Source organism: Cottoperca gobio, chromosome 3 (assembly GCF_900634415.1).
Source record: "Cottoperca gobio chromosome 3, fCotGob3.1, whole genome shotgun sequence".
NCBI classification, from domain to species: domain Eukaryota; kingdom Metazoa; phylum Chordata; class Actinopteri; order Perciformes; family Bovichtidae; genus Cottoperca; species Cottoperca gobio.
In genome coordinates this window covers 4,845,833-4,856,045 of record NC_041357.1, presented here as the reverse complement: position 1 = coordinate 4,856,045, position 10,213 = coordinate 4,845,833, and the positions used below count along the sequence as shown (strand labels likewise).

The following is a 10,213-nucleotide window of genomic DNA, read 5'->3' as shown; positions in this document are numbered from 1 at the left end:
ACATTGCTGTCAAAATGTTTGATTCAATATGCACAAGAACATTAAACAACAACAAAGATTCAATGTGTCACACAATCTCACACTCCTGTGCCTGTGATGAAGTTACAACTTAATAACAGCTTCAAGATGTGACGAGAGGCGACACATGCTCGCAGCCGTGTCGGGCACACTTTCAACTAGATGCTGACACCAGCATGCTGACAATGATGGTGGCAACATGCTAGACACACGTTAGCATCTTAGTTTAGCGTGTTAGAATGCTAACATTTGCTAACTAGCAGTAAGCACAAGATCTTTCTGAGGCTGATGGTCATGCACACTGAAAACCACACATGTCAACCCTGCTGGTGGCTCTACAGGGAACATTCAGGAGATCACCAGTCAGTAGGATTCATCGTCTGGAGACTATGAATGTCTGAACCAAATTCCCCAACAATCCATCCGATGATAATTGAGATATTTCAGACTGGACCGACAGACGGACTCACGTCCCTGGAGCCACGCTGCTCGCATGGCTGAAAACAATTCTCCACTAAATCAATCATTAAGTTCAGGGATGGAGAAAATTGGGTTTTATAATGAATGAGTTTCACAAGTAAATTGTAATTAGTGTTTCTAGCCTCTTACACACTTAAATACAAATCTATCAATCCATCTATTACGTGTCCTGTTTATAAATGCGATGCCGTCGAGCCTCCGACTATTTATATGGATTTCTGCATAACTATTCATTTAAAACACTTCGCTCACTGATCAATCTGAGACAAATCACAATGTGAGCGAGATCTGCAATACTGAGACATTTTCTTCACCAGTTCTTACATCAATAGACATGTCACAAGACAAAGCCACAGGAGCGGTGTTTGCAAATGTCTTGGTGTCATTGTGATAAGAAGTTGTTGCAGCAAACTGGATTACATAAATCATAAATACATAAAACAATCTACAATCCAGAGCTGAAACAACTAACTGTTTAAATATTAAAGTGGTTATTTTAAGTGTTTATTATTACTTTTTAATACATAATGCAACCTGTTATAATCATATATATGATATGTCTTTTGCAGATGTTTTTGCAAAATGTTGTTCAATTAATGAACATGTTTGTGTGTATGGTAATGTTAATAAATAATGCATATATTGCTGTACATTACATTGTGTGATTTATTAGATAACAGCAAAGAGGGATCAGTCAGATTAATACAGACTGATGTCATGATATCTCTCGATACTTTTAGACAGTGGGAGAATAAGTATTAAGATCTTTTACTTAAGTAGTAATACCACAGTGTAGAAATACTCTTACAAGCATCAAAATCTGAAGTTCCTAAAGCACCAAATGGAAAAGTACTCCTTACGCAGAATGGCCAATTTCCGAAAAATATATAACATATCATTTATCTAGATCATAATTATTAATGCAATAAAGTGTTCATCACTTTAACGTCGCAGCTGGTTAAGGTGGGGCTCATTTGAATTACTTCATATACTCATGGGTAGCTTACATTAGAATTAAATAGTTATCACAATAGTTGATTCATATTTGGAATCTGGTCAAATAAATGTAGTGGAGTAAAAATTACAATGTTGGCTTCCAAAATGTTGCGGAGTAGAAGTATAACATTTCACGAAATGGAAATACTCAAGTACCCGTAAATGTACTTAGTTACATTCCACCGCTGGTTTTTAATGAGCGTTTAATGACGTTGCCATTAAGGCAGTTTCAGGTTTCAATGTTTGTACTTTGTTAAATTTTTTCTCCGATGGTCATTGTTCCTGTTTTTGTAAGACTTTGTAAGACACATAATGCAACTGTGCCCACAATTTGGAGAACTCTTTTAAACACAAAAGGCTTTTGCAACTGAGTTCTGCAATCAGAACTGCAGAACTGCAATCAGCAGCTGTGTAAACACCAGTTAAAGGCATTTTCCTCAACCTGGCAACCCAAAGATAGTTTTCATCACCGCTCATAACTGATCAATCACTAAAGTATCAGTGGATGATTTGTTAACTATAAATAAAGCCGTTAGTTATAACTCATAACCTTTTATAAAGATGGCCTTATGCTAGAATGGCAGGTCACTGAAGATAAAGAGAAGGGTGTTTTGGGTAAATGGCCCTGCGCGTCAAGCAAGTTGAGCCGGGAGAAACATGATTTCAGCTTTATTACAAAGTGGTTCTTCTTACCTATTTAAAACTCTTTATAGGCTTTGAAAACGTATCTTATTCCATGTTATCACATGTATGTTATCTTTATCTACTTGTTTCCATCCTTCATTAAAGTACTTCGTATAGTAAATGTTTTTCAAACATGCTTGTTTATGTTTAAATACATGAATTGCAGGTAAGTTCTTACAGTTTTCTTTTCATTGTCAGACAAAAAAAAAAGGTTTCCCACTTACCCTATTGTTGTACATCAAGACATCCATGTTTTAATCACTTTTAGAGCTCCACAGTTATGGACTCACTGATAGCATTGGAATTATCATCACCTAATAGAAAGCCTCTAGATATGGTAAGAGGAATAAAAGGAATATGTTTATAATATTTTAGAAGTTTTCGTTATTTTGCATGTTGAGAATAAAGTTGAAGGGACAACAGTTGAAAATGAGCTATCTGGCACATTTACAGTGATGTTGATCAAGGAGCTTTGCCCCTGAATAACACAATCCAGGATATAACCCTAAAAACAGAACAAAACATGCCTTTCTGCCCTTTACACCTTGAGATAACCAGGTTAACATGTGCTTTCCAGAGTCTTAAACAAGGAAATGTTCTGGTCAGTTAATTAATCAATTTGACCTTTTTTTCTTACATCTCATTAACTGCTAAAAATGCAGAAATAGCTGTTGTCTGGGAACATCTTAGGCAAACCACAAACCGTTTGATGTAATAACTGCCACTTCCAGTTGAGCTGAATTTGTCAACACATGTTTATTGAGCAGTTTTCCATATTAGGATGAAAGTTAGTTGTTTCCCCAGCTATATAAGGTGGAACCCTTCACATCCACAGGTATCTTCTCGGTTTTCTGCTGCTGTCCAACCATGATCCTCCAGGTGGCTGCGCTCAGCGTCCTCTTCTGCTCCATCCACAGCTCCCCTATACAGGTAAGCATGAGCAGACACTTCACATTAATATGGACACACACACACACACACACACACACACTTTCTCAATAATAACTTAACTACATACAATTTTCTATGATGTTTTACATTCTGAAATGTTACAGTCCCAGATTCTATTTGTCTTCAATAATTCACAATGATTAGCATTATATAAAACTTTCTTTTAATTTAATTGTGGGGAAGTTTTAAACAGATACGTTTTGGTAAATTGCAAAAATCTAAATTTTTGTATTGGATTTTGTATTGCTTTTCATTTCATTGCAGAAATGCATGAATGTTGCTTTTTCTGCCTTGAAAGAAGTACATGAACATTTTGAAAAAGAAATACTAGTTTCCACCATGCCATGCCCCCTGTTTCCCCTCCATACCATCTCTAAAGGACTTCTCATAGGAGTCTCAAATTGAAGCGAAATATCTGCTGGATCTCAACTATCTGAGCTATGTGAATTATCACGTCTTTATTTTAGTGGCTCCATATCAATTCAACTGCGGCGAGACACCACAGACAATCCTTTACTCATAAACTGATCAATTTTGGCCATTTTGCTTCCATAACATGTCTTCTTTTAGAGTAGTGGAAAGAAAACATCCCAAAACACGTTTAGGTCTTTATTTTACTAACTTTGTCTTTGTCTGTAGATTTCTCCTAAATTGACCTTTAGATACCACTAGATAATGCCTCATTTACATATTTAACCACTCTATTCACCAGTAGTGTCTCCCATTAACCAACTTGTACTCTGTGTCTTGTTACAGGCTTCTTTTGAAAAGATTGAGGAGTCCTCTGGTAAGACATGGCTACTTTTCAGACAGTAACATTCTGTAAATATATAGACGTACATCATGTAACTGACACATGAACAAATTGTTTCTATTCCATAGGCAACACCATTGACGATGATTCTTTAACTGTCTCCGCGCTGATCGAGAAGGCCAATGCTAATCTGGGTACGTTCATCTCCACTGAAACGACTTTATTCTTTCCCTTTGGTGAAAGTTTCATTCTAGCAGCAAGTGTACAGTAATAATAATCTTAAACATAGAGCAACATGATATCAAGCAGATGAAATGCAGCACAATAAAGGAAGATGAAAGCATTTTCTTGATCATCCTTGTGTCATGTTGCAGGAAAGAACTTTGACGAGCCTCTGGTGATGTTTGGAGACATCATCGTGCCAACAGGTTTAGGGAACGCTGATCCCTGCACAGCACGCGGCTGCCTGTGGCCTAAAGCCACCGATGGGAACGTTTACGTACCCTTCTGCATCTCCAACCAGTTCTGTAAGTACTGAAGACAGGGTTTTATTTCAGTTCTGTATTAATGTTCAGAATTCACCAATAGCACATGGACACTATATGCATTTTTAGTAGTAGCAGTCCTAGTTCGCTCAAAACCACTTTCACGTGTCCGATATCGATACAGCACCCTTGTGTGTCAATACCGATACCAATCGGATACGCGTTTCCCCACTCTTAAACAACTAAGCTGTTAATAATCAGCCCATCCACCAGGAGATGTAGTAGAAGTAAAGGTACTATAGTAGCAAAAGCAATAGCACTTTTAGATATCATGGTAGTAGTAGTAGTAGTAGTAGTAGTAGTAGTAGTAGTAGTAGTAGTAGTAGTAGTAGTAGTGGTAGTAGTAGTAGTGGTAGTAGTAGTGGTAGTATTAGTTGTAGTAGTAGAAGTAGTAGTAGTAGTAGTAGTAGTAGTTGTAGTAGTAGAAGTAGTAGTAGTAGTAGTAGTAGTAGTAGTAGTAGAAGTAGTAGTAGTAGTAGTAGTAGTAGTAGTAGTAGTAGTAGTAGTAGTTGTAGTTGTAGTTGTAGTAGTAGTAGTAGTAGTAGTAGTAGTTGTAGTAGTAGTTGTAGTAGTCGTAGTAGTAGTAGTAGTAGTAGTAGTAGTAGTAGTAGTAGTAGTGGAAGTAGTAGTAGTAGTTGTAGTAGTAGTAGTTGTAGTAGTAGTAGTTGTAGTAGTAGTAGTAGTAGTAGTAGTAGTAGTAGTAGTAGTAGTAGTAGCACAGTTGTAATAGCAGTAATAATATAAATAATAGTTAGTATTAATAGCGCTTGTAGTAGCAGTCTAGTTGTAGACCTAGAAGTAGTTTAATATTAGCTATAGCCTAGGAGTCCTAGTGGTTGTTTTAGTACCACACGTAGTAGTAGTTAAAGTATAGTATAGTACTCAGGGTTGGGCGGATTACTTTAGAAATGTATTCCGAATGTAGACAGCACCCCAATTCAAGTATAAAAATTGATGACCACAATACCAAATATGCAAATAAAGACAAGAGAAAAGGAATATCAACACTTTCATTTTTACACACTTGTGTATTGTGTAAGACAACAGAACAATATAACCTTAGAAAAGAAGCATAAAAAATGAATCTTCCGCTCAATGTACTTCTAAAGAAAAACATACTTACCTGTAAATGTTTCTTTAAATTCGATAGCGGAGTCCTGGAAGGCATAACTTGCACTGCACTGTGGTGTTGTTCCCCTTTTCCTAGCGTTAGAGGCCATTGTGTCAGACTTGTGTTGTGATTATTACATTACAGGTCATTTCGCAGACACTTTTATCCAGAGTGACTTACACAAACTAAGTACAGGGACAACTCAGGGTTAAGTGCCTTGCTCAGGCAGGGGCACAATGGTGTTGAACTCACAACCATCTGGTGTTGTATTTGGAAGCCATACCACTGCTAATGTATGTGTATGTTAGTATATTTTAAATTGTAATCCTGCTAATAATCCCCATTTCCCCCTTTAACATGATGGCATGATGATGATGATGACAGAAATAAAACCCAATAATGATAATTATTATTTTTTTTTTTTCCTGTCAAGCACAAAACCAGAGAAATACCATTATCCGGGGCCTGGACTCATTTGCTCAGTCCACCTGCATCCGCTTCTTCCCCCGTGACAACCAGAGGGATTTTGTCGACGTCCAGTCTCTCTCAGGGTATTAGCAATGCACATGCCACATATGCATGCATGAATACACTAATAGACCCTATTCACACCTCAGGTCTTACACCACAGCTTGCAGTCTTGCCATCAAACACGATGTGTCTCAGGTCAAGGGAAGCAATATGGGATATGGGCTGTTTTAATGTTTGTTGGTTATATTTACTTCTCGCTTTCAGGTGTTTCTCATATGTTGGGCGTATTGGAAAAGGCCAGGTAGTGTCTTTGAATAACCGGGGTTGTGTTGTCCAGAGGGTCATCCAACACGAGATGCTCCACGCCCTGGGCTTCGACCATGAGCAGACCCGGTCTGACAGGGACCAGAATGTTCGCATCGTGATGGAAAACATCATACCTGGTGGGTTAGGTTACGCAGTTCATTATGATTAGGAATCATCATTATGTAGAACATAGATGGACCTTACAATTAATACAACTGACCTTTATTAGTTTTAAAGGGACAGTTCAGCCTCAAATCAAAATATGTATTTTTTCTCTTACTAAGTGCTTTTTTTCACCTAGATTGTGTGAGTTGCAGAGTGTTGGAGATATTGGGCGTATAGATGTCGGCTTTCTCTCCAGTATAATGGCAGTCGGCTTAAAAATTACACTTGAAAACAGCAATGTCTCTTTCTAGAAATCATGAACCGGTTAATGGAGATAATACATAGACCTTATTGTGAGCAGATTTAAGCAGGAACTATTTTCTCTCTAGCGTAGTACCACGCAGAATGAAGCATACTGTACATCTGCTCATGGATGAGTGACCTGTGGTTTCCTGCAGATGTAACTGTTAGATTGTAAAAAACAGAGACAACATTTGATGGATCTGTGTGATCCTCTGCAGGAAGGGAGTCCAATTTCAGGAAGATCAACACAAGGAACCTTGGCACTCCCTATGACTACAACTCTGTCATGCACTATGATAGGTAACGTATTACCAATATGCTATTATGAAATCATGTACTAATATATAGTATAACACAACACAAATATTTAAGGAGGGAATTATATGTTTTCAAGTCTGTCTTAAAACAATACTCACATGCCCATATGTACATTAAACCTCTCCTAATGCAATTCCAATGAAAGAGTCAAAATCCAAATCCTCATTTTGTGCAAAAGTATTTCTTACGCTCAGCTGAAGCTAATAAGGGGTTTGAACAGTTGGAGTTAGACTTTTTTTACTAAAAAAATCCCTCACTTTGCTACTATATTAAAACATTGACAACATAAAGAGAGAACTTTTTGATAAAAGGACTATAACTTTTCTGAGACACTCCCTTAAATGTGTCTAGTTTAGACTGCTGAAGGCTCATATTAGTTTTGGATTAACTTTACAATGCATTCTTACAAAGAAAAAGCACTGTGGATTTATTCCCCCCATTCTTTACAATATCTTTATGGCAAGTTTGAACAGGAGGAATGATTGCAGAGTTCAATAACTTCCCAATTTCATTGTTTTGAAACAGATGTGACCTTGTCCTTTAGAATACTCTTGTTTTTGGCCACATGGAGGCAGCGCAACAAGTTGTAAACACATTATGCAATATTCACCAGGTGTTTGTTTGTTTTGGCCCGGAATTGGCCTCAAGTACGTTGAAAGATGTGAACTCTTGCGGCAGACTTCGGACACAGCGTATGCACAGTATGCCACAGGAAGTTAGTATTTAAGCATTAGCACGTTTGCTAACATGCTATTTCATTCAATTCAGTTGCTTGAATATGTTGATAGCCAAATTGTGGAGTTGTATAATTAAAAATAAACTAGTTCAGCTAGTTTATATATGGTTAGCGTAGGCAACACCACCTAAAACGGAGTTAAATAAAATTGGAAGATCTATATACATTTCGTCACGCATTATTGGTCCTGTTTTTGTCTCGGTAATGCTCCATGCGCATATTCCATAACAATGGAAAGCGAAAAACAACACTAGGGGGCGTACTCCGACTTACAGACACAAAACAAAGCTGTGTGAAAACGATGCGTTAAGCTTGCAGACTATCGATACTTCAACTTTCTGTGCTCATTCAACAGTTTAAACCTCTCATCACTACTGTGTATTTGCACCATAGGCTTGCCTTCTCCAGGAACGGGTTGCCAACCATCATTCCCATCCCCGACGAAAATGCATCCATCGGCGAAGCCTCCCAGATGAGTACTATTGACATCCTCCGGGTGAACCGCCTTTATGACTGCAGTACGTACCTTCACTATGTAACCTACTATGTCCCCAACGAAATAACTCCCGACATGTTTCTATATCTGTCTGCAGTGTATTTCTGAGCTACATTCTACTGTCAGTACTCCCTCATACTGTCTTCCTACTGACAGAATGGGTCAGCCTAAACACAATGTGTGTTCCTGTGTAAAGATATCTGGCAGTTTTTACAGATGTTGCTGTCTTTTCTAATTCCCATCAGATTCGACTGCTTCCAGAGCTAACCTGAAACCAGTGCAAAGAAAATATTTCCCCCAGAAATGTAAGTAAATTGTGGGTTTGGATGTTTTTTACATACTTGCTATGTACCAGTGGACAACATACTCAGATCTTTACGTAAGTAAATGTACTAATACCACAGTGTAGTGATAAATAAAAGCCCTGCATTCAAAATGTTACTGAAGTAAAAGCACAAAAGTATTAGAATCAAGATATAATTAAAGCACACAAAGTAAAAGTAGTCATTATGCACAACGGCCCATTTCAGGATACTATGTTATATTATTAATTATAGATTGGATGCATTAATGTGTGCACTTTAGTGTTGCAGCTGGTAAAGGTGAAGCTTTAAGCTGGAACTATATGTACTGACGGGTAGCTTGTAAATGTCACCAAGAGATTAATAAAGTCAATCTTAAACTATAATAATAGATGATACATTATTTGTCAATTATATTTTGTTGTTATTAATCTAAATCGTCAAAGTAGCTAATGTTGTCAAATACATATAGTTGAGTAAGAAAGTAAAATATTTGCCTCTGAGATGAAGAGCAGTAAATGTATGAAGTAGCAGGAAATGGAAATACTCAAGTAGAGTACATGTACCTCAAAATTGTACTTGAATAAATGTACTTAGCTACATTCCACCACTTCTATGTACATGCTTCCATCAAAGTGATCTCACATAAGTATAATGTTAGTTAAACCTACCTTTATGTCTTCAGTTTTTTATTTTTTATTGATTTGTTATTATACATATTCTTGTTATTTTGGTATTTTGCCGTTATAAGATAGTGACAGATACAGATAGAAAACATGAATTTACAATTATGTGCATCCATTCTTCCTGATAGTCAGATGTAAACCTATGATATACAGTATTTTCATTTGTAAATTATGGCATTGTGAAATCGCCTCCTTTACATATCCCTGTGGTGGAAGGCATGGAAATTAATTTTAAAAATCATACGAAACAAATGTGTTATAATCTTTTACTGCATCACACTGTCAGCTAACTTGTGACCTCCGGACTTTAAGAGTGTTGTGGTATGTGCATGCCGATGTGCGCATATTCATTCAATGTTTTAACATTATATTTTTCCAACAGGAACTCAAGAGGAAATGAAGCAAATCTATGCAACGTTTTATCTGCAAGCAAAACCAGAAAAGCGTCTTATGTTTAATGAATGTGTTTTAATTCAGAGTTTGATTAAATTAGCTTGTGTACTTTCCTAATGACCAATGAAAAGTGAAAACAATTGCTTGTGATCTTGATTGAATACAAATAATTAATAAAAATCTTTCTTCAAAAGTCTGTTTACATATTTTGACCAGAGCAGATATGTGTTGTACAAGCATTCACCATAACAAGGGATTCTATTAGCAAAGAAACAAGGAGAACGTTCATCTTGATGCAGAACTCAGTGCAACGCTATGCAGCTGATCAGCAATGTTTACGTTTTCTGTCACACTCGTGTGTACGACCTTCTTGAACACGAGCCGTTGAAGCTGCTCCACAAACACACACAGGTGATAAAAACATGTTTTCTGGCTATGCTCGCTCAGATTGCCCAACACAGCATATACAGTTTGTCCACTCTCTCACACACACACACACACACACACACACATACACACACACACACACACACACACACACACACACACACACACACA

At 37.2% G+C, this 10,213-nt stretch overlaps 1 protein-coding gene across 1 annotated transcript; it reads left to right on the top strand.

Annotated features, from left to right (window-relative positions):
* Nucleotides 1–3,030: 3,030 nt before the first annotated feature.
* LOC115025677 (low choriolytic enzyme-like) lies at nucleotides 3,031–9,848 on the top strand. The gene is made up of 10 exons (XM_029458110.1): nucleotides 3,031–3,108; nucleotides 3,886–3,916; nucleotides 4,012–4,077; nucleotides 4,258–4,410; nucleotides 5,973–6,090; nucleotides 6,275–6,453; nucleotides 6,943–7,024; nucleotides 8,172–8,296; nucleotides 8,520–8,579; nucleotides 9,645–9,848. Coding segments are annotated over exons 1-10 (879 nt in total). The 5' UTR covers nucleotides 3,031–3,045; the 3' UTR covers nucleotides 9,647–9,848.
* Nucleotides 9,849–10,213: the final 365 nt, after the last annotated feature.